The sequence below is a fragment of the Mus caroli genome, chromosome 4 (genome assembly GCF_900094665.2).
Source record: "Mus caroli chromosome 4, CAROLI_EIJ_v1.1, whole genome shotgun sequence".
NCBI lineage: Eukaryota > Metazoa > Chordata > Mammalia > Rodentia > Muridae > Mus > Mus caroli.
In genome coordinates, this window is record NC_034573.1 from 97,291,346 (window position 1) to 97,316,128 (window position 24,783).

A 24,783-nucleotide genomic window follows, 5' to 3' on the forward strand; every position below is an offset into this window, starting at 1 on the left:
TTTGAAAACTGCATGGATCAAACAGCTTAGAACGGTGAGAGATGATTGTTGAAAGATGAGGCGGGCATGTCTTAAGAAATCCTCAGTTAGCCCATATCCTTCTGGGTTGTAAGGTGTAACAGAGAACTTGACTGAGGTTCTGGGTGCCAGGTTCCTGCTGACTAGCTAGTTTTGCCTCTCCTCTCTTCACTAGATAAAAAGGCTCAAAGAGGAAAAGAGACTTCCTTAAGTTCCCGAGGACTTGGGCCTCCCAGCCCTGGCTCTGACACAGACACCTTCTAACTCCATTCTTCGCTCTGTCTAGAGACCAGGCCATGAGAAGTCACATATGTCTTATAGCCATGCATTTCTCAGGGTTCTCCTCTTCAAAATTAGCATCTGATGTCTGGTTCTGGAGTCATTCTATTTCTTCCTGGAAGATATTTTGGCAAAGTGTTTGAAAGCTTAGTTCCTACCTAGGCAGAAGAGAAGATGGAGACTGCAGGTTTGAGTCCTTATGGGGTTCTTCCAAGTGATCTGCTGAGAACGGCAGCTCTTGAAGGCTAACGCACCCGTTTCAACCCCCTCAGCTCCAGCACACAATAGCTGCTCAGTAAATATTTGTTATTCAATATAGTCTAAATTTTTATATAGTGTGTGCATACTGTTATTTACACTATACTATTTGTGTGTGTGTGTGTTAGTTTTTTTAATATAGCTTTTTCTAGCCATGGTTGACATATTTTAGAAGCAGCTACTGCCAAGTCACCTTGAGATGGAATTGCATTAGAAAAAAGAATTCTTGGTCTGGGGATGCAGCTCAGTGGCAGAACACTTGCTTACCTGGATTTGTTCCCAGCACTAAGAGAGTTGGAGGAAGGGAAGGAGAAAAGAAGGGAAGGGGGAAAGGAAAAAAGGAGAGAGGGAAGGATGGAAGAGAATATTAATTCATTCTCATCTTCTGGTTGCTATTTTAAGTGCTTGAATGGGTCTAGGCAGAGCACAGAATCTCACTATTGTTTTTTATTAAGTGCTCCTGATAGTGACTGTCTGCCTCTGAGAGTCAGTTATAGCCTTTCTCAATCCCACCTCTGCCATCTACATGTGGACAGGAACATGAGCACTTAGCTTTCAGGTCTAGAGTCTTAACACAAACAAGACAGTGTGTGTGCGCAGGGCTACAGAGAGGTTCAATCTCAAACAATTGCCCAGTATAGCTTGTGTCAGATTGTGAGAGGCAATGGGGAGAAATGGTCTGCAAGCCTAATTAGGCCCACTCCCCAGTTCTCTAAGCCCCCTGCTAATTGGCAGTCCCTTAATAGATTAGGACTTGGCATCAGGCTTGCATGTTATTATAAACCACACACAGAAAAACCCAGTGGCCGAGGAACGCCTGCCAAGGCCAGGCCTGGGTTTCTGTGAGGTTTTTGAAGTGGACTGGACTCTCAGTATTTTGTATAGTCAGTGTACTGAGAGGAATCAAACCATTCCTTTGGACAGGGTTTGTGAAGGGCGAGCTTGTTGAATAATTAATTCCCTGAGACCCATTCTGTCATTTTGATGGACAAGCCTCGGGCCGGCCGCAGATGCAGCTTGTTCTCGGGCTGCACCAGCGGGCGGGCGGTGGATTATTTCTCACGAAGCTACCCCCTTCCTAGGCATCGCTCCCCTTCCCTTTTGTGCTTCCAGGGGAAGGGAAGGAAGAAGCCCCAGCAGCGCACCTGCTCTGTGGCTGGCTGCAAAGCTCTGCTCCTCAGGAAATCCCCACTGTAGCCTTTCAAGACTGCAGGACCTGTTTTGCAGCTGAGGATGCTTTGAGTCCAGAGAATTCACCAGTCTGGTGTCACATTGCCTTGACCTGTCCAGAGGGAGAAGGATTATACCTTATTCCTCAAGCACAAAACCAAATCAGTATCACCTCCCCAAGACCGTTGGTGTTTGCTTTTTTCAGTGACTTACAGTGGCTAAGACACACTGTTCTTTGATTGAGTGATACATAGGGGGTTACCTATAAGCTCTCCCCTTCTGACCTGGCTACCCATGGCAGATAGAATGTAACCCTGTGCTTGGGGGACAAAGAGAGGCTGGAGTCTGTGGCTTTGTCAGCATTTACATGAGCATGTCGGCTCCCAGAAGCATAGCGCCATCATCGCCCAGTCCCTGATCTAGCGGCCTTGTGTTTCCTTCTTGTCTCACCAATTAGATTCCACTTGGGAATCCTTTCCCTTCTTTTCAAGTCCATTTCCAACAAAGGGAGGAACAGGAGTGGAGGATGGCGTGATCTCCACAAAAAAAAAAAAACCTTCCATTTCTTCAGCAAACATACCAGGCAGCTCTCATGGCAATGCCATGGTGAAGGGGAATAATGTTATTTGGCGTTTTGCCCTTCCAAAAAGTGTGTGTGTGTGTGTGTGTGTGTGTGTGTGTGTTTGGGGAGGGAAGTCTTGTGGGAGGGGACAGATAGGACAAAAGAACAGTGCGGGCTTTGTAACTTCAGCAGAGGGTCAGGTGGGTAAGGTCATGAGGGAGGAGGAGGGAGTTAGAGAAGCCTGGAACCTTCCTTCCCCTGGGCTTTGCTATCCCCTTCCCCTCCCTGCTCTGAGGGAGGTTGTAAAGGAGAAAATAGGGAATTGTTTTGTTTTGGTTTGCAAGAAAGACTCTAGACATTATTGTGTCCCTCTGAGGGAAACTGGCTCCATGATGCTTTGCAAGGATTAAGGACCTGGCTTCCAGAACCACTGAAGAACCATCCCAGGAAGAACCCTTTCTCTCAGCAGCTGAAACATGCACCACAGGGTTTGGGCCTCCTGGAGAGTCTTGGCTGGGAAGCCTTCTTGGAACAATGGGGTTCCTATAGCAAGCCACCTAGGAGTTAGCTACTCCAGCCAGCTCTCCCTAGGGTGTGGAAATGCCTATATTTTGTGGTACCCGTGCTGGAGGGGTTGGGGAGGAGGCCACTAAGGGGGGACCTCAGAGCACCTGGATTTCTATTTATGTGAGACACACTCCTGACAGTTCTAGTCTAAGAGACAGCTGTCCATCCACAGCAAGTCTGGTGACCTCTGCTGTCCCCTGTTGTGCTGCTCTGGGACTTGCTCCTGAGCATCTCTTTTGAGAAGGAGTATTTGGAAAGAGAATGGCCACAGCCAAAACAAAAAAACCAACAACAACAACAACAACCAAAAAAAAAACCACTTGGCTGCCCCCAACACCATTTTGGCACAACTGAGCCAAGAGCTACCAACTTGTTGCACATTACCTGAAGACCATCAGAGTTGGGCCTGCTTTTGGAGCTGCTCTGGCATCTTCCTTCACACACTGAAGAGCAGTGGGAACCTCGGTTTCCTCAGCTGAGGTAAGAGTCACTGGTAAAGCCCATGTGTCCCAGAGAGGGACCCTGGAAGCAGCGCTTTCTTCTTTGGAAATGGCTCCATACTTTTTAGGTAAAGCCCTTAATCCCTAAACTTAGGTGATGAGACCCTTAGGCCAAACCACCCTCTACTCATGCTGCACATGAAGAAAAGGAACCAGTTCTTGGCTTCAGGGAACTGCTGTCAGTTCCCTGAAGAGCCAAGACTCAAAAACACGTGTCAATGACTGCTGTCTACTTGGGATTGTTAAAAACCACATTGGCAACAGAAACTTAGCTAGCTCTCCCAAACTTACTTGTGGCATCTTAGGGATATGGGATATTTCTGAGCCAGAAACTAGTAATGAGTTTATTTTGCCTACTAGATAGGCTCAGACCCGACCAGACCCCCACCCCGCCCCAAGAAGGCAAAAGATAAATTGGCTAGACCAAATGAAGAGCAGAACAAATGTCTTTCATGGTTCTGTTGGGTTTCAACTTACTTCATTTTGTAGTTATCCCACGGATGATTCAACTAGAAATCTTTTCCCCAAATAAGATAATTCTGGGTTAACATTTTAAGTGGTGGTTTTATCTCCTTATTAGCAGAAACTTCTCGAAATCTAGGTTTTAGGGAAAGATAGGCTTCCCTCTATCTTTTCTTTTGTTTTTCTTCCGGACAAAAGTTGAGAAGGACATGAGCGTGCAATAGCAATTTGGGTTTATTTTGCTGTGGTTTTATTGTTTGTTTGTTTGTTTTAGCATGGCCTCAAATACATCTCTGGAATTGAAACAACAGCAAGAAGTCTTTGTACATTTTGGGGCTAGTCAGTAAACAGGAGTTGCATGTCTCCTATGTGTGGGCCTGTGCTGGCCGGTGTCCTCATGGACATTTTACCATGTCTCCGTTTTACCAGTGCCTTCATGGGTCTTCCTGTCACTGGCTACAAGTGCATTCTCATAGGGCAGGGATAATGGCTTATTAATTTCGGTGGCCCATAATTTTCTTTGTAAGGCATTTCTTTCTTTTCTCCCCTATCTCTCTGCCTACCTAGTGCCATTCTGTGGACTTGGTGAAGCATGGACCAAGCCTCAGATGCCTGGAGAAGAAGTTGGGGTTGTATTTTGATCAGGTGTTTGGTGATGCCCTGTACTCCCTGGATACTTCTAAAATGACAATGTAACCCGTAAAGACATCACACAGAGAGGAAATCAACTGGAAATTCATGTGTGATTAGTGAGCATTTAGGCAGAAGGTCAAAGCGATTATTTGGGACATCAGACTTTTTGCATTTCAGGGCCTGTATTCGGTTACAAAGTTACATCTGTGAATTATTTGTGCAGGTGGCAGCTGTCAGATTTGAAGGTTTCTGCCTTTTACGAAAAGAACATTGACAGGCCTGGGAACAGGGAGTGTGCTCCTGGAGTGAGAGTTGTCTTATCCACAGCACCCTGGAACCGCTCCAGTCTTGCTCAAGGCAAGTGGCAGTCCTAGTTCAAGGTGACAGAACCCCTGTCCCTGTTAGTACAGCTGCTTTAGTGAGGAAGCCGTTCAATCTAGTTGACTGGCATCTTGTAAACAGGGCTAGGAGGTTATTAGATATAGGAGGGAAGAGAACTCATTGTTAAATGCCTACCATACCATGTCTCCTCCTCAGACTGGTATTGGCATCCTCCTTTTACTGGGGCGGTTCGGAGAAATTAAGCAACTCGCTGAAGATCACATAGATTGTGGAGTGGCAAAGCTAGTTTCAAGGCTGGGTCTAACCTACCTTCTGGGGATCCGTGAGCGTCTCTCACTTGATTCCCTAAGAGGACCTTAGGGATGTGCTGAAAGTGATCCCTTAGCTCATGGGATAGCTGGGGTGGGGTGGGGCGTGACAGCTGAATCACTGCGATTCCACAGCCTTCCCCTAAGAGGTCAAAAAGTACCTACAGTAATTTCACTTTGTGGAAAAGCCTGAAGAACTGAAGCGCAAGTTTAAAGTGATGCAGCCTGGAAGCCACTCATCCCACACCTGAAACTGGTTAGGTTCCTCATGAATAATTCTTAATGGAATCGAGTCTCTTCTTCACTGTGGAAATGTGTTCTTTGGGGGTGATTAGGTTCAGAGAACTGGGTTTGGCTGTGATCCGTAGGAGATTAAAGTTTGGAAGGAAGGTGAAAGAGCTTCAAGCCCTAGGGTGGATTTGGTGACAAGGCAGCTCTTCCAAACTTTGGTTAGCTCCCACTAAGTCCTGGGGAGGAGTGCTCTCAGTTCCAAGGGATACCGAAATGGATTCTTTTCTGAAGTGACTCTTGGCTTGTACAGGAGAATAATTCATTCCTATGTCAGCATGATGGTTCTCAGTCTCTCCACCTGGTAAATGGAATAGTGATGTGTAAGGTCACTGTGCTTTTAGACTTCTCTTGTATTCCTGGTATGCGCCTAGCTCCATTTTGAGCAAGATTGGTAATACCAAAGTATCTGATAGGTCTCTTCTCACTTGGCCTTTAGTTGCTCTTTAGGGCTAGTAAGCTTCTAGCATGTGAAGGCTGGTTTGTTTTTATTCCAGATAACTACTGCCTTTAAAAATAGAACTCTGTGATGATACCATTTAGGATCACCTAGAGAGGTATAGGTTAGGTTAGCTCATATCTTCTGCTGCAGAGCCATGTAATTTATTGTGACACACCTTGTTTACCTGGCTAATAAGGGAGGTGCTCCTACATGCTACACCACCAGACTTACAGAGGAATCTAGCTGATGGCTTCAGAGTTCAACAATGGCTGGTCTTCCACTGGTCCCTCTCTTTTCTTGCATTGAAACTGCAAAAACTACCTGCCTTGTGTTCTGCGCTACGTAATCCTAAAGAGGGCAACTTAAAACCTAGGAAGGTCATCTTGGTTTAAGGCTGAGATGTGTACACATGTACCAGTGCCCACCCTCACGCGTGGGCTATGGCCAGTGCTCACTATGGAAGACATTGTTGAAGCAGGGCTGTTTCTGTTGGTGTTAGGTTCAATATTATAAGAACACCTTTATTCTTTAATGCAGAGATAGGAAAGCCAGGACTCTACAGAGCTTGGCAGTTAACTTAAATCACTAAAGAGAGCAAGTAAGCCTAAGAAAATCCACAGCCCGAGTGAGATGAGTATGGCAGGGGATGCACAGCCCCAGTGTCAGTCAGAGCGATGGTGAGTGCCAGTGGACCCTAGAGAATACAGGCTTACGTCGACACTGGGAATCTGGATGTGATTTGAGACTGCCTGTTACTAAAGGGTAACACTAATTTTAAGCGTTTGGTGGGCCAAATAGAATAATCTCTGCCGAGCAGATTTGATGCGGACTGCCAAAGTGTGACCTTAAACTTAGCCCCTCTACCCTGAGGAGCCTAGGAGTCCACTGCTGCCCTGGCTTGCCGACCAGCACAGCTTTGCTCCTACGGGGCTCCAGTGGTGGTTCTGCCCCAACCTTCTTCCCTCCCATCTGCCTGTGGGCTTGCCTTTTAACTTTTGACTATCGAACTCCTTCCAGGTGTGTCTGATGTCCTGCCAGTCCACGGTATTTATTTTAGCGCCACGTGAGTGTGATGTTTTTGTACACCTGGGCATCGGTGCTTAGATGGACACACACATGCTGACGAGAGCGTGTTTCGCCACTGGATAAATAAGAAGCCGTGTTTTTTCTTTTATTTTGGACTTGCTGACCTTTATGCTTTGAGAATGTATGGCAGGGCTCCAGCTGTGGCCCTGACATCAGGGGAGCGGGTCCTGTCAGCGGCCCAGTCTGTTTGCCCACTTCTCAGAAGTCCCTAGAATTTTAGGGTTTTACAAGCAGGTCTTTCTTTCTCTTGGGTTCAGACTACCTTTGGCAAACGGCTGGATAAGCCCATGAATGCTTCAGTTGATTATGGATAGACTATCTTGCTCTTCCTTATAAGGGTTCCTGACACTAAAGCTTTGTGTCTGTTGGCTCCCTGGGACATAAGGGAGTAAGAACCATTATTCACCAAGCCCGGCAGTGATGATATACTTTATAAATCGCATCTCAGCCCCCACAGTTCTGTAAACTGGGAACAATTATACAAAGTCCTGTTGTATGATGTTAAAAAAAGATGAGGTAAAGTGACCTACCCAGGGTCAGACCCAGTCCCGAGAAGTGGTAAGAGATGAAATCCTATCAATCCTATGTACCTGAGTTTCTGAATGGGGTCTGGAGATGGCTCAGCAGTTAAGACCACTGGCTATTCTTCCCAAGGACTGGGGGGTTCTACACCCAATGCCCACGTGCTGGCTCAAAGTACACTGTAACTACAGATCCTGGGGATCCAATGCCCTCTCTGACTGCCATAGGTACCAGGCGCACACATTGTGTGTAGGCACACATGCAAGCAAAACATATGCATTAAATAGACATCAAAATGAAAAAAAAAAAAAACCCTTCATGAACAGACTGGAAGAAGAAAGAAGTGACTGATTCCCCACTGGGGTTTTATTACAGGAACTTAAAACAGTATTGTTAGGTGTGGTTGCAGAGAGGAGCCTGATGCATAGTTCCTAGCTCCTGCAGCCAAACTGTTGAAGCATACTGGAGGCCAATGCAGAGAGGCTGGATCTGTATAGTACCTGGTTTTTGTCCTTGTTCAGGCTAAATATACTTTGGACAGCTTTGTAGTTGACTTTCTAGCACACAAATGTCTGCCGGGGTGTTGTTCATGTCATGTTTAGCAAGAAAGTCTATATGGCCCCATCTTCACATGGGCTTTGGACTGGATGGTTCTGCCTCGTGTCCTGCTTATTTCTCTTATCAGTCAAGTGGACAGGGACAAATTGTAGCCTCTGTGACCCTTGACTGTGATGGCTGTGTACTAGCGATCGAAGGGATTGTTTTGAAACTTCAATCTGTTAATATATCCGAAGCTCCTGGAACATAGCAGATTCCCAGTGAATGCAGATTTATCCTTGTTCATATTTAAAGGGGGCTAAAAGAGAAAGAAAGCGGCCTTGAGAAAGGACTCTTTCACCCAAGGTGAACAGATGGTAAGACCTATAGGTGCTGGCCATTGCATTTTACTACAGAGAAGGATCTTGTTCTTGGAATATATAATGTTGGCAGAAGCTCTCCAGCTCTTTCCATGAAAGGTGCAGACTACGGCTGCTGGTATGTTTTATTTCTAGGTGAATGTGGCAGCTTTTTCAAGGGGCTCGTGAGATGGCATTTGCCTCATGAGCCGGTTGACTTGAGTTCTTTCTAACCCCATAACCTATGGTGAAAGGAGAGACCTGACCCATGTTTGTCCTCTGACATGCATGCTGTGGCACAGGGAAGTCTACTTGTACAGCAGACACTCTAAAAATTAAATTAAAATAAAATAATAATAATACAAGTTTTGCAAAGAATCTATCAAGAAAGGCCAAACAGCCAGAGTTGAATCTTTGAAGACTGATATTAATTATTCTATGGTGGGAAGCCTGATACTTTGTAGCAAGTGCTTGCTTACCATGTTCCAGGCCCTGAGTTCCATCTGGAGCATTGAATGCCTATTGAACTAGTCTAGATTTCATTCTCAGCACTTTTGAATAAGGCCAGCCAAAGTTCCCTTTAATATCCAGGATTAGACCACAGACAGGTTTCTCTTTGCCATGGGACCCCAGACTTCCTGAGGGTGGGAAACTGGAAAACAGTGTAAGCCGTTACTCACTCCAGTAGCCCCAGGTCCTAACACAGTGTCCAGTTCTCAGGGAACTACCCTTTCTTTTCTGTTTACCTAAGCAAGAGACTTTGGACTTGAGCTCAGGAAATAAGCAGCAGGACTCTACCTGCCGTGAGTTTCTCCATTTAGGCCTGAACTTTCTCCAGCCCCGAAGAATGGGCATTTGTCAAGGGGAGTCTCTGACCCCCGAATACTGCCTGTTCACGCCAGCCAACTGAGTGTTTTCTATGGAGCTTGTTTCAAAGCTGAAGAAACGCCTTCATAGTAAACTTAGATTCTGCTCGTCTGGATTGTGTCCAGTCTAAAAATCTGGACAAACATTAGAAACCAAAGAACGTTTGCGCACTTCTAAGACCAGTAGCAATTAATTACTTTAAATAGAAATACTGTCACTTACTGGCAACATAAATATTTGTATTTTGAACCTCTAAGTAGTTGTTGGGTTGACCATTCTGACCTTAAGTGATTTTACTTAGTCATATTTTAACAGGGAGTACATTTATAAAGAAGGGTCAGGCCAGGGAGGAAGAAAATATAAACCAGAAGAGAGAGCTGGGTTCTAATCCCAGTGACCTATTGATGCACTCAAAGACCTTGGAGAATAGAAAACTTCTGTCTTCAATTTTCTGTTGAGTACAAAGGAAAATAACAACACACACACTTTCACAGTTATTGTAAACATTAAGTAAATTGCAAACTGGACTCTAAACCCTTTCAAGGGGAACTCAGTGCCTTCTGCTGTAGCTCTGATATCTGGTCCAAAGGAGTGTCCTTTGTTCTGCACTTGGGTGAGGTTGCTTGGCCTCTCTGATCCTCAGTGGTTTTATTTGTAAATGATTTGAATAGCGCCTACTCAGAACTCTATCCTATCAATAAGGTTCACAAAGCTCCCACCAGAGAGTCCTGGTAACTGCCTGCCCTCAGCAGCTAGGCTTTGGCAATGCCTATGCCAATGCCTGTGTTGTGTGTCCTGTGTCGTGTGTCCTATATTATTTTGCTGGTAAGCATGTAGGCACTCAGCGGATGTTGCTTTAATTATTACTCCCGCAGATTGTAGATTTTGCTTAATTGAAGATAACTCCAACAGCTTCTTAGCCTTTTGACTAAGATCAAGTAAAGATAAGTACAGATTAGGTCCTGGGGAAAACTGGGCGGGTCTCAGGAGAGGCATCTCAAGGACAAAACTGTCCTCGGATTGTAATTTTTGGTTCTGAAGCGAAGTGCAGTCTCTTCACCTTTCTCCTTCTGCTCCGCTCACCCTTCCTCACCAAGGGCTTCTAAAAAGCACTTTGAGAGAAGTGGCTGTGTTTAATTTTGTGCAGATATGAAGCCATGACTGCGGGGAGTTGGCTTTGGGGTTGGGTCACTCTGGTAACACTTCCCACATGACTTGATCAATGGGTGGGCCATGAAAACTTACCCTGTGTTTTTTTACACCCCACCCCCAAACCACCCAACCTGACCAAGTGTTAGTTTTTCAAAGCCAGTGAAGTTTCAAAGGCCTGAACCCAACACAGCGGCCTTTCTTCGTGCTTTGATTTTCTGCCCATTAAGTGTTTGTCACTGAGTTCAGATTTCGCCTCCTCTGCAGCCTACACATCCCACGAAGCCCCTAGAGGTAGGGGAAGTTAATTGATCCTTGATTAAAAGGAGAAGTGAGGCTTGAGCCTGAGTCTAGACACTTTAGATTATTCTCTCTCTTCTGGCTCTCATTTGCTGCCGAGAGCTCATAATACGCATTTTATTATCAATAAATCTAAATTCTGGGATATTGGCTTCAGATCTTTGATTGAATTAGACATGTGTGTATCTAATTAGTGTGCGTGTGTGGCATGTGGTAGCTAGGAGAGCATTAGCTAGGAGGGCTGTCTTGACTGCTCTAAAGTGTTTCTTTCTTTTATTCTCCCCCCCCACCCCCCCTTACAGAGGCATGGGAGTTCCTGGGGGAGCTTCGATTCACTTGTTCATACATACGGGTGCTTCTGTTTTTAGTGACTCACTCTAGAAAGCACCCAAGATTTAGGTAGGTCATTTGAACTCCATCCAGCTTCACCATTAACTTACAGAGTGACTCCGCTAAATCACTTTAATCTCTTTGAACTACAGAGTGGCTTCTCTAGCTCCTTCTCTGTGATTGGCCTTTGGGCCCCTTGGAGGTTGAGACTTAGCCTCTTTTATCTCCATAGCTCAGTCAGTAAGTAACTAGGTTGTTAGACCACAATAGTGTGTGTGGGAATCCTCAGGTGTGGGCACATAGTGCTTGCTCAGGAAAAGTTAACTATCATTATTACCCTTTGTGCTGCTCTGTTTCCCTTTCTTCTGTTCATTGTTTGGCTAGCTTTTCCTGACTCTAGCAAAGTTGGACATTGTATTCTGCACTAATTGTAATTGCCAGGTTTTGTAATTACCGGGACTGGAATCTTTAATTTGCAGTGTGTCTTTATAGGTGTACACGGTCCATGGATCCAAAAGCTTCTCCAACTCCTGCAAGCTCAGCTCAAGTCTCCATCCCTTGCGGGACACTTTTAATGCTCAGTAGAGGAGTTTTGTTCTCTCAGTGCCTTTCTACCCAAGCCTCAGCCATGGCACTCTTAACTTTTTGGCACTCTTGGGTTTGTGACTCCTGAATCACATGAACTCGCCAGGGCAGAGTCTGTCTAGCATCTTGCCCTCTGGTGCTGGGACTTTGTCTGCTGGAGGCTAAATGAAGACAATAAAAGATAATAAAAATAGTGGCAGTGAAGGGAACAGACTGCCCTGCTTTGGAAAGGACACCTCCTTCTCTTCCTCTCATTGCTTTCCTGCTGCAAAGCATGGTCTCCTGCCTCAAGAGCTAGCTTGTCTGGCTGGGGGAGTATTATTCAGTTTCCGTCAACTCTTTCTGGAGCAAAGTCAAGATTTGACTGGCATCACCCTCGGTAAATACCACAAGTTTGTAAGGGAGATAGAAAAGGCCATTGGGTTTTCTAAATGATATCTCCACGCCTTTCAAGAAAATAAACAGAATCTAAACTTCTTGTCTGTTTCTAGTCAGCACCCGTATAATCAGAACCGGAAACCCACCCCAAGCCACAGGCAAATAAAGCATCTATCTGTGTTGTTCCCAGCCAAACAGAGGGCAAAAGAACTCCTCAGATGTTTTTCCTTTCTGAGCCATCTCCTTGGCCCCCTTCTCCTTTTGACATAACTTGTCTGCAGTGTGTCTTAGACTCTGCGCTGTTATTGTCCAGTGTATTGCTTTGAATTTCTTTCTACCAAGTGTTCCTAGACTGATATAACGTGTGTGTGTGTGTGTGTGTGTGTGTGTGTGTGTCTTCCCTGACTGGATTGGAAACTCCCTGAGGGCAGTGTCTGGCTATTCTTGTATTTCTAGACCAAACAAACATAGTTAGAAATCAATACATACTTGTTGAGTGAATGAAGGAACACATTGATTTATTCCGTCATCCCAGGAAAACTGAAGTTAGATTTCGTTCTTTTCATTCAGCAGATGGGAAGGGGAATTTTGAAGATGTGAAAAAAACCTGCTCAAATAGAACAGCAACCCCGAGATCATGAGCCTAGCTCTGTCTAACTCCAGAGCTCTCTTAGAAATGTCTTGTCCTCAGAAACGTATGTTTTACAGGCCTATCATGTGAAAACTATTGAATATAGATGCTAGAGCCACAAATGTCAGGCACCTAGAGTCTGTTCCTATACTGAGGGGTTTTCTTAGCAACATTCTGACTGCTGAGCATCTCAGAGGCCACAGCTCAGCCTAGCAGCATCTCATCACAGCACTCTGCAATAATACCAGTTTCTGGCTTCTCAGCCCCTCTTCATGGACAACTTGGTCCTATTTCAAAATCTCTAGGCCAGAGAGTAAAAATGGGCCGAGCCCCATATGATATCTCTCCCAGGACCAACCCCAGAACATCAGCTGAGTTCTGTCACTACTATGCCTGCACACTTTATCCACTGCCTCCTCACCCCCTCCACTCCAAAGCAGGGAGAATTTTAAGAGTTAATGGTTCTTGCCTTTCAGAGGCCCCTCTGTGTTTACTTTGAGAAGGTCAGACCCGATGCTGTGGTGTGTTGCTGTTCTTCTTTTCAAAGCACTAGTATGAATTTGATAAAGTAAATTGTTGTTCTAGCAGGAAGCAGTTAGGGGTCACAAAATAAATAGCCGTAGAATTCAAATAAATCCAAAGAATAAAACCAAATAAATCCGTGTGTGTATGCACTGTGATACATAAATATACTTTTTTTTTTTTTTGGAAAGCTCGTGTTTTTATCACTGCTGCTCTGGACCAAAGTAATTGAAAAATTGTGCAGCTCATGGAACTCTTTTCGTTTTCAGAGGCAGCCTGGGGCTTTGAGCCATGTGACATGAATATAATTTTTTAAAAAAATGAAACTGCTTATTTTGGTTCACCCCCCCTTCCATATTTCCCTCCCCACTACACAAATGAATTTCACATTTGGATGAAACCAATTGGCAGTGTTAAATTAAGGATGTAGGCCCTTAGAGTGGTTGACGACGTTAAGCGAGTGAAAGGTTCCTCTTGATTTTCCCCTTGAAGAAGGGGGGTGTGGTGCTTAAAGGATGCTTCAGAGTGACCTCTCTGGTTTATTATAAGCACAAACACAGAGACAGTCCTTTGTCAGTCTCGGGATTTGTGTGAGCCAGACCCTGTACGTATCTCCTTCGTGTCGAGGACTCGCAGAGGCTGGAGGAGCAAGGTTCTGATCTGGGACATGCCTTGGGCAGGGTGAGAGGCTTTATGGTTCTCTCTCTCTCTCTCTCTCTCTCTCTCTCAAGGGAGAGCCTTTAGTGGCACTTTAGCAGGGCAATAACATGCTCATGCCAGAGCCTTTCAAGAAGTAAATCAGCCAGGTGTGATGGTGCACGCCTTTGATCCCAGCACTTGGGAGGCAGAAGCAGGTGGATCTCTGTGAGTTTCAGAACAGCCAGGGCTATGTAATGGGACTCTGTTTGGAAGCAAGAAGTTCCCTAGTAGGAGATGACTATAGTATCTATGCAAGACTTCCAGTGGACATTTGCTCTTTGCTTCCAGGCTTTGAGGAATGTCTGGGCAGGTGGTAAATCTAATAGCAATGACTTCTGAGAGAGTGGAACTAGCAGGCCATTGATAACCGGTCACTGCTTTAAGATCTGCCTGGTACTTCCTGTGCCCTTGGGCTCTGACCTGGGATATCCGATGGAAGGGCTGAGCTCAATTCAAGTCTATGACTGAATAGTGAGGGGAAAGACTTGGAAATGGCATCTGTTGAGCCAGACCCTTTAAATGAGGCTTTATATATGGGAAAGTACTGGCCATCACGCATCTTTCCTGTGAGGTGCCTGAGATGGGGGAGTTGGACTGAGACCAGGAACTATGGCTGGGAGCTGGTGGACCTGGGATTCAACTCCAAGTTGTCTGACTCTGATGGCTGCGCAACTGCATGGAGCATGGTCTTCAGACGAGCTTCTCAGAGCAGAGATGAGGGCCCCAGAGAGGTCACTCCGGACACCTAACTGAATATCGTTAGCCTTGGGTTGTGTTAATTACTCTTAAAGATCTGGTATTAATTTGTATCAGGGTTTGGTAGAGCTATGGAAGACCCCATTCCCTACTCTTTCACTACCTGAGTGCTTTGGTAAAAAAACAAATAAGAGAACAATGCCATTTTCTCTGAGCCGAAGAAAGGGGAGATGGGGACTCCTGTAGTGAAAGCGCCACAGACGCCACAGAGTTCCGCAAACAACACCACAAATGTAAAAATTTCATTAGTATTTCCATCTGATACTTGGGCTAGCCTTTGCTGTAAGGTGTTCCCCTTTGGCTCCTTTGCACTGATAGCTTCTCTTTTCTCTCCCCTCCCCCCATGTGTGTATTCCCAGCGGCTCTGCCCTTCCTTATCATCGAGACAAGCACCATTAAGCCTTACCGTCGAGGGTTTTACTGCAATGACGAGAGCATCAAGTATCCCCTGAAAGTCAGTGAGACTATAAACGACGCTGTGCTCTGTGCGGTGGGGATCGTCATCGCCATCCTGGCGGTAAGTGTCCCCTTGCCTCTGCCATACTGATCCGGACTTCTTCCTGTGTTGTACGGCAAAATATCCAAGCCAACTGACGTTTGCAGCCAACCAAAACAGATGGCCACCAAAGAGAACTTCAGTATTGGTTTGTCTCTTGCAGTTAATACTATTTCCAAAAGTCCACATCTACTGGGAGATAAACATATGAACATTTAGCAACGTCTTTTCTATACTATTTAATATGTGTTATCTTCCATCAACCTCGTGGAGTTTAGATAATTGGTTTTTCTCCTCTAATGTCCATAGAGTAAGACTTGGTTAATCTAAGTGGTAGAGTTGAGATTAGTGCAGAGACATCCCTTACGTCACCGTCTGATCTCTAAGTCACTGTGCTAGAAGACTGAGAGCCATCCTTGTCCTCTGGCCAAGGTGTTTTCTGTGGTCTTGCCTAACCTTTGCTGAGCTACTGTAGCAGTGGCAATGAATGTCCTTGCCATTCTCCTGCCTACTGTTTAGTTTTCTGGCCCCAAGGCTATGGCGGTAAGATAAATAGGACTTGGAATTCCGAGCATTTGATCCGGACCCCACCCTTGGCTAGCAAGCCCGCATCTTTTATAACAAAGCATGCAGGTTGTTTTCACGACATCACAATAGAGTATGAAAGACCTAGAGGGTCTATTTGCTGTGGAAAACACCATGACCAAAAGCAACTTGGGGAGGAAAGGGTTAATTTCAGTTTACATTTCCAGGTAGCAGTCCAGTATCTAGGAAGGTCAGAGCAGAAACCTGGAGGCAGAAACGGAAGCAGAGACCATGAAGAAATGCTGCTTGCTGGCTTGTTCAGCTTGCTTGCTTTTAGCACCTAGGACCACCAGCCCAGTGGCAGCACTGCTCATAGTGAGCCAAGCCCCCCCACATGTATCATCAACTTATAAAGTGCCCACAGGCCCGTTGAGGTTTCCTTTTCTCAAATGACTCTAGCTTGTGTCATGTTAACATAGAACTAGCAGCACAGTGAGTATTAAAATACTAATTGCCGAATTATTAAAAACTCTATTATGCTATGCTTCCCTTAAGGAGAGCCCCCATGAACAACACTGCAGAAACGTGCCGCCCATGAACTGTGACCAGGTCCAGAATTCTTTCGAGCAGTACTAACTAGCTCCTGGGAATTTGGGTGTGACCTACCTGGGCCCTACCCTCTTTTAGTGCATCTGTCCGTTTGAGTCGGGACAGGGAGGGTCATTCTTTGAAAGCCTGCAGAATGATTTGTGAGGTTTACATGTTTACAACTGTCTACGCCTCCAGCGTTGTCTGTGTTCGTTCTCTGCCCTTGAACTCCTGCAGTGGGGTGAAAAGGAGAGGCTACACATCTGCATAAACCCTGTAGATCCTCAAATGGCTCTTCTGTGGCACTTAGCTTAGAGATGGCGCTTTGGGCTGCTATCCCCGTTGTGCAGATGGAAAATCTATAGCCCAGAGTGATTCAATAATAGACAAACTCAGAGTCTATAGCTAATAAGACCTGGGGTTCACTGTGCCTGGTTGATTTGAAAACCCCTTTCCGGACTTTCAGACATACATTTCAGAATGGCTAACCTTTCCAGATGAACTGCTCCAGAGAATAGGCAGTTAGCTTATCTGGCCTGGTTTGGGTTGTGACAGGTAAGATACTGGTAACACAAGTTTTTCTTGTGACTTGCAGTTCTGGTTATAAACTCTGAGACACCCCCCCCCTGCTCTCTCTCTCTCTCTCTCTCTCTCTCTCTCTCTCTCTCACACACACACACACACACACACACACACACCATAAGCCAGGCACACAATCAACAGTTTGAATTTGAGCAATAGCAAGGAGAGCTTGTAGAATTCTTTCCAATCTTTAAAAATAAAAATTAAAAAAAAAATTAAAAAAACCCAGCCCATTTGGCAGACTAGTTGCTTGGGAGGGTGCACTAAGGATCTCTGTTCAAAAGCTGAAAAATAAAAGGTCCAATTTACTATTGCTCCAAATTGATGGTTGTGGGAGTGAGTTCTTCTGGAAGAATGGCTTTTCCTGAAAAGGGCATTTGTTGTGGAAGGCAGATAATTACAGAGTCTCTCTTGCTGGGGTTTGAACAGGTGTTCGTGACAGCCCGGGGATTGGCTAATTGAATGCTTTGCGAGAACACGCTATAATCCAGGAGTCTTGTGATAAGAACAGGTCCAGGACAGGTACATCACATGCTGTTCAGGCCTTCTACCAGGTGTTATCCCCAGTGTGTCACGGGGCTGCTGGCAGGCACACAGTAGAAAGTGAATTAAACATCTTTCCGATGTGAATCAAGTGAAAGATTGGTATCAGTAACCCTCAGTTTCCTCGTCTATAAAATCAAAACAGTGTTCACAGTTCCTCAAAAGGATTGTCACTAAAGTCAAACACCTGTAAAGATCTCTAGATGAAGTGTGCACAGCCTTGTACATAGGCGCAGCCCCTGGCTTCTCCCAGGCCCCAGGATGGGCAAAGGAAATGTTAAAGCAACTTGTCTGGAGGCTGTTCCCTCCTTCCTGTCGAAGTCCCAGTCCTGCTTAGCAGGTCTGCTCCTGCTGAATGCCTCCCCCAGAGGTTCCAACATTCTTAGTTTCTTTTCACACCTGCTCTTGGGTGCTTCCTCATTCTGTCCCTTTACTAATGTCACCTCGATACCTACTTTTCTTGAAACAGTCCTGTGCTGGGCTCTTCGATAGAGGATAAGCAATGGTGTCAGCAAAAATAGATTTCAATCAAGCCATTGTATGGTTCAGAGATACACCAAGAAAGATGCACAGCACACACAGCAGGGCAGATGAGATGGGTCAACAAGTGGAAGGGCTTGCTGTGCAATGTGAATTTGATTCCTGGGACCCACCTAAAGGTTGAAGGAAAGAATCAACCCCAGAAAGTTTTCCTTTGGCCTGGTCAATGTGGTGTATGTTGCAAAACTCCTCTGCCAATAGTAAAATAATAATGTAAAAAAAATTCTAGAAAAAAATACATAGCAATAACAGCTGTCCTGGTCAAGAACTACTGTGTTCCAGGGAAACATGGAGACTGATGATAAAGGTCACCCTTAAAGAAACACCAAGAGCTACATAAGGGTATAAGCTCTGGTTCACATCCGTGCTCCTCTGCTGCGGGGCAGGTTGCAAGTTGATGTGCCTCAGTAGATTCATCTGTTAAATGGAAAGATTATGTAAGTAGTCATGTTTGCTAAGGTTTTGAAATGAGATCAGCATGCATACACACACACACACACACTCAGAGTAACTCAATGCCAGACATAGTAAAGTTTACCCAATAAATGTTAGCTGCCTTTATTACAAATGAGGACACAGTTTCAAAGTGTGGTGACATGACTTAGCCAACATGGAGTCTGGAAAAGAATTTCCACTCTCTTCGTGTCACTAATTAGATCTGAGGCCACTTGCTTCTCAGTCCTCTTTGCAATAGGACTTCTACCTTCTGCTCCAGCTGCCAATGCATTTAAGCCAGAGGCACATGTGACATATGTGCTCCTGTCACCTATCGTGGTCTGCTAGCCTTCCTGCCTGCCTGCCTGCTTGCTTGCTGTCATGCCAAGAGTGCTCCTGGAAAAAAGTTCCGTGAAGACCTCAGAGGCAGATGAGTGACTGGCTTTGATCAGTATGCTCGGTTCTGGAAAAGCTATACAAGCTACAGACAGCAGCAGCAGGCTGCATTGCCCACTCTCCCTGCTTGACTGCCCCATGAGCCTGGATGTCTTCACTAAGCATCGGGCTTGTGACCAGAGAGCCTGAGGGACAGTCATGCCAAGGGAACAGGTTGCAGAACTGAAAAATCAGCTTGCTGCATAACCGCCCTGGACCTGCTACTCAATGTCAGGTCTGTTGCAAACTGTAAGAGAAGCCTTGACTGCTTTGGATGCCCTCGATCCAGTCTGCCCAGATGCCACACAGAGGAGTGGAATGGTGGTGGAGGAGGAGATCAGGGTGATTTCGAGATGCAAGTTGTCAGAGGTTGTAGAGAAAGCAGACACCTTTCTGAGGCAGAAGCTATGGAAAAACTCTCGTCATCTTGACCTCTTTTTCAGATGTGTATCAGATTCTTGGAATTATAGCATAATAAGAATTCCTTCCAGGTCCGCACAGCAACAGTCGCTATTCTGCCTTAAAAAGGCTTAATGACTCTAGCAGAAGCCAGGGTAGGAGCAACCAGAAAAACCCCATGTCCTATCTAGCTTTCTCTCCTTCAGCTGCGCCTTGCACTGCCCAATCAAGTGTAATATGGGGAAGGGTCTTAACATGGCCCCAGAATGTTCGTTGTTCTGTTCAATAATCATAGGCTCAGTGCTTGCCAAGCTCGTACCCCAAAATGGGTTCGCATAGATTGTTTTTATCTAGGAATCGACGCACGGGAATGTCATAGGTCATCCTCCCTTCCCTACAGGCCTTAAGCAAGCTACTTCCCCTGGGAGACCCAGCTGTGCAAAAGTATTCGTCCCAAAGAAACTCTGACTTTGGCACCGCACCATCTGGCTGTAAAAGTGAGGTAGCCAGTCATTAACTCCCTGGGCTTATTTTGGCCTTTACATCAAGTGATCTCCCATGTGTGGCCACTGCGATCCACGCTTTCTTTTCTGCGGTGCTACGTTGTCTGTGGGTTAGCTTTTCTGTGTGTATTCTCTTAGTCCCTGGTAGTCATCCTGGGAGAATGAACATTAAGAGCCGAGACAACTGAGGCTAAGGATAATCAGTGACTTCCGTGAAACTGGCTAAGTCAGAGCAATCGTCTTGATCCTACAACCAAGGCTTTCAAAGTCGTAACACCTCCGCTGGCCTCTGCAATCTGCCCCTCTTCCACAGCTATTTAGCAGGCCTCTAGTGTACCAGGTGTGGGGTATTGATGGTGAAGTGTGCACAGTTTCAGGGGACAGCCAACAAGTGCCCCACCTCAAACAAGTCAACAGTGCCTTCGCTGCTCATTGCCTTGTCGTGGGATTCCTGTCTAGGTTTGGTCCCTCCTGCTGGGTGACAGGTTCCTGGGAGACAGATGCCAGGTCTTCTCCTCTGATGGAACATGAGAGGCACTGAGTAAAAACCTCAAGCAGGTATCACTAGGAAGTATCGTTTTGGCTACCTCCTCCCCTACCTTCCAAAAATCCCTGAGGATGCCCAGCCTGCCTACCTCTAGTCCAGTAGTTAGTGTGCTGGTTCCCCTGTTTACAACATTCATGTTCTATTAGCTGCACAAGGTAGGGATTGATTCAATATGACCTAATATTGTTAGTTCAAGACTCAGACTATGGAACTTTGTATACATGTATAAAAATGACCAAGTATGCTTTCAATCATGGACAGAAAATCAAAAGCATTGGTCCTGAGATGCCCAAGGATCTTGTTTATTTCCCAAAAGCCTCAAATATGCTCCGTGTGGAACATGGGAGCATGCTCTGTGCCACATGCAAATGTCTCGCTGAAGAGACAAGAAGAAGAGCTTAATACCTCCAGGACTTGTTTATTCAGGATTAGGCTTCAGTTGGTCCACATCTGGACTTCATTAGGTCTCCTCACCCCCACCCCAACCTCCCTTTATCTGTAAGAGGTCTGCCAAGAAAACAAGGTTCCCCAACATTACTCCTCATTAAAGGTTAGTTGAGTTTTCAACTGAAAAAAAAAAAAAAAAAAAAAAGGCTGAAGCTTGTGCTGGCCCAGCAGTGAGTTTAGTGGGAGACCCAAGTCCCCCAGTTTACAATCCACTCCATCTGTGCAATTACCAAGACCACCAACAGAGAGGCCACATTAATCCTTCAGTTATGTTGTCCCCTGATCAAATGGCTGCAGAGTTCTTCGGAGACCCTCTTATCCCTTGGGGCTGGTGGGAGGGGGCATCTATTTGTGATTTAACAAACAGGCATTGACCGCCTCTGTCTAGGGTTTCGTTTGTTCCCTCTCCACCGCCCGCCTGTGTCACTCCCAACTGCCTGGAAAGAGATGAGGCTGGCAGCAGTTCCCTTCTAGCTACGCACAGACCTAGGGGTTCATGACTATTTGAAATCAGTATCTAGGATGAAGCTGACAAGTCTCCAGTTTAAATAACAGCACTTAGGAGTCTGAGGGATAGAGTCTGTGTAAGTCAGCGTGTAGCAGGCGGGGACAGAGTCCGATCCTTTTATGAGCTGAGGGACTAGAAACTAATTTGCCTTATCTTAAATGCTCTTCAGCAGCTATACGAAGTAGGCATTATTTTCCCCATTTTATGAGTGAGTGAAGACATTGAAGTGTTCATAGAGAGTGACTTCTTCATCCAAGGTTACTGTGCTGAACAAAAGTGAAAGTGGGAATTAAAACTTGGGTTTGCTTAAAAGCCCAAGTATTCTAATGAAAAAACAATTTTTTTTAACCTCCAATGTATTTGGAGTTATGTATGTAGAGGTTTTTTTTTGTTGTTGTTGTTGTTGTCTGTCTTTGGTCAACTATAAAAACTTTGAGTTCTTAGTCTTAGAAAGTTACGTGTGTGAAGTCCAAACACCCAGGCCAACAGGCAAGTGATCACAGGTGAGAGCAGGTAGTAGTGGTTTGTGTGAGATGATTAGAAGAGAGGAGACAAGCTAAGTGCAAGGCCCTAGACTCAACCCCCAGTATGAGAGAAAAAGAAGAGGAAGAACAGGAGGAGGAAGATGGTGACAACTACCTACTGTGTGTGGAAGATGTTTATTGGGTTCTTCCCTCAAACCACACAGTCATTGTGGTAGACACTGTGGCTGAGGTATAAGATGTGATTTTGCCCTTGAAGCATGTGGTCTAAAGGAGAGGCAAGAGGGTACACCACCAGTGCTGTTAAAGCTCAAGGAGGGAGAAGAATTAAGGCAAAAAACAAACAAAGATCATGGGCTCTAGGGATGAGAGTGCTTTAAGGAAAATGCATGTCAAATTTTCCTTCTACTTGGAACTGAGAAATAAACTGAGGAAATCTACTATTCTCCCCTTCTGCTTCTCGGTGACCAAGAGTAGAGGCTGTGAGGTCTGCAGTCCCTGGGATCTCAGAGAAAGAGGACTTTGGGATCTTTTCACACAAAAAGAATTGATAGTTTTTAATGAGCATGTATCCTATCTGATGATCAGCAGGCTCTCAAGCTGCTGATGCTAGCACCACCCTGTTTGTGGATAAGGAGCCAGGTGTAACATAGGGAGCCAGGTTTAGTGTGCCTGTTACTCCGGGTACACAGGTGAAAATGCCTGAATTTGGTGCCAAGACCAGCTGGCACTTGAAGTCCTCCTTGAAGGGGAAGGATGGGATTTTCATCAGAGATCCTGACTTGCAGGAGAAGGGGGATTTCTGTAACAATGGAGGAGATTTTGCAATTCTAGGGCACTGGCAGGAACTGCAAAGCAGACCTGTTTGGCTGGAGAAACAGGGAAAAGGGTGAGGACGAAGTTCAGGTAGACAAAGAAGACCAGGGCATGACTGTCAAGGTCTCTGGTGGTGAGGAATTTTCACTTCAGTTAATTGCTAGAGAGCAACAAGAATATTGTTCTAAGTTAGCAGGGTCAGTTTTTTAACTATGGTAAGAATGAAGCCTGAACCCTCGTGGTGGCAATATGAAAGGAACTAGAGGGCGAAAAAAGATGACACAAGGGACCTGTGGATAGTTGCTGATGGTGGTGAGTAGGGAAATGGAGGGGTCTTAAGGGTCTGGGTTTTTGTAGTTAGGTTTAGGGGCATATAGACTAGAAATACAGGGGTGGTGAAAGTTGTCTTGCGGGGAAGGTGGGGATGGGTTAAATCTTAAACTCTGATCTACTAGCATCAGTTTTGTATCCGTTTGGGTGAATTATCAGGGGCCAGGGGCAGGATTGATGGGAGGGGGCTCATTCGTTCTTAGGAGATCATTTCATCTTCACAGAGCTGTTGAAGCAGCTAAAATCACAGCAGAGAGCCAGGGATACCACTCTACGAAAGACTTACATTTATTGAGTAAAAGCCAGGTGTGGAGACATTGGAAACGGAGAACGTAGCTTGGAAATAGGAAATTGGAAATAGTGGTACAGTATCAAGGAAACCTGACAAATTCAACATGAAAGAGGACTGTGAAGTTGGCAGCCTGCAACACTCTGGAAAGAGCTGCCAGGAGACTGGCATGAACTGGCAAAGTATCTCTTCCAGGAGGCCTTTGGCTGGGAGCGCTTGCCATTTGGGAAAATAACTGTACTTCAAACCATGTTCTTCAGGAGACCTGTGGGGACAGGGCAGCCACTGATGGTTGCAGCCATAATTGGCTTCTGAGGTTTCTCTCTCTGGCCTCTTTGTCATCTGTGTGTTAGAAGTCAGAGTTGTCACACCCGCCACTGTAGCCTGAGAAATGTCTGTGACGTTATAGCCTTTCTCAGGCAGCATGGCACTGAAGTGCCATAATGCTGGAGACAGCTGAGTGGGAATTTTCCAATCACTTAATTCTACTCAAGTAAAGATCTGGCCGTTTCCTTCTAACAGATGGAACATTTGGCTTCAGAGAAAATCCAGCTCCATTCCTGATTCCATCTTGAAAGGCAGAACCCAAGCCTATTTATTATATTTTTCTTTAGCCTTGAGACTGAGAAAAACAAAAAAACAAACAAACAAACAAAAAAAAACAATTCTCCATCACCAAATGTTTGTTGAATGAATCTCTTCTGGCGCAAAGAAGTTCATTAACCCACATACACATGCACGAGGTCTGGGGGTTAGGGTAAAGCTAACAAGGAAGTAAACATACAAATAAACTCAGAGTAGAAGACCTGTATGGGTTGGTCTGGTGCTGCTTGTTATTAAATGCTAAATACTGGCTCCCAAGATCTGGTTGCAATGGATCCACTACAAGAGACCTTACTTGTATGCCTTTGTATTTGGCACTCAAAGACCAGCTATCTTCTGGGACTTCAAGGAAACGGCTATCTTGGTACCATTAGAAAGAACCCAGGAGTGAGGGAAAGGGCAGGTGTCAGCGATGGGGCTGCCAAGCTGTCCTGCCCTTCTCCTCCTTTAATTCAGAGTGACTCATGGCCTCTCTGGCCTTCACCACTCTCACTTAGAAAGCGTCAGTAATCCCAGAATGACCTGCAGGGCTCTGTGAGAAACAGACAGCTCGACAGAGGGAAAAGCGCTTTGTAAGCTGTAAAGTTCTATGTAAATATTATTAAAGCAGAACCGAGTATCGGGACGTTAGCCCTTCAGAGTCACCCGGGGAAGACGTCTCAGTTTCTAGAAGAGGAATTGTTAGGACATACTGTGTAAAAATATGACTTTTTCTTGGGGTGATTTATAAATAGAGCAAAATGTTTAAAACAACACAGCAGCTGAGTGGTGGCGGCGATGGCGGCGGCAGCGGTGGTGGGGTCCTTCTGCAATGGGCTTCTTTTCTTCTATCTTGTTTCCTGGAAAGATCAAAATCAAAACCACCACACAACGTATTTTCTGCTTCTGACCTAGCAGGGCATATTTCCCACATCCTAATCGTGCAAGAAGAAGAAAAAGAACAACCAAAACCAAAATGAGCCTTTCAAAGTGCCAGGCATTTGACATATCACCCATTGAATTCCTTGCCAGCCTTGCCAGGTGGATATTATTAATGCTATATTCTATAAGGGAACACCTAAGCCCAGACAGGTGAAGTCATGTGACTGCAAAGGAATAGATGAGGAGACTAAGACTTACTGGCTCCCAGGTTACTGCTCCTTCCTCCCCAGTAGGGCTAGCCTAA

General features: G+C 45.5%; 1 protein-coding gene across 1 annotated transcript in view; it reads left to right on the top strand.

The window, feature by feature from the left end:
* Plpp3 (phospholipid phosphatase 3) overlaps positions 1-24,783 on the top strand; it is a 75,056-nt gene that overhangs the window by 22,736 nt on the left and 27,537 nt on the right. Inside the window, exon 2 of the mRNA XM_021160491.2 lies at positions 14,910-15,067. Coding sequence (XP_021016150.1) covers positions 14,910-15,067 — 158 coding nt within the window. The remainder of the gene's footprint in view (positions 1-14,909; positions 15,068-24,783) is intronic.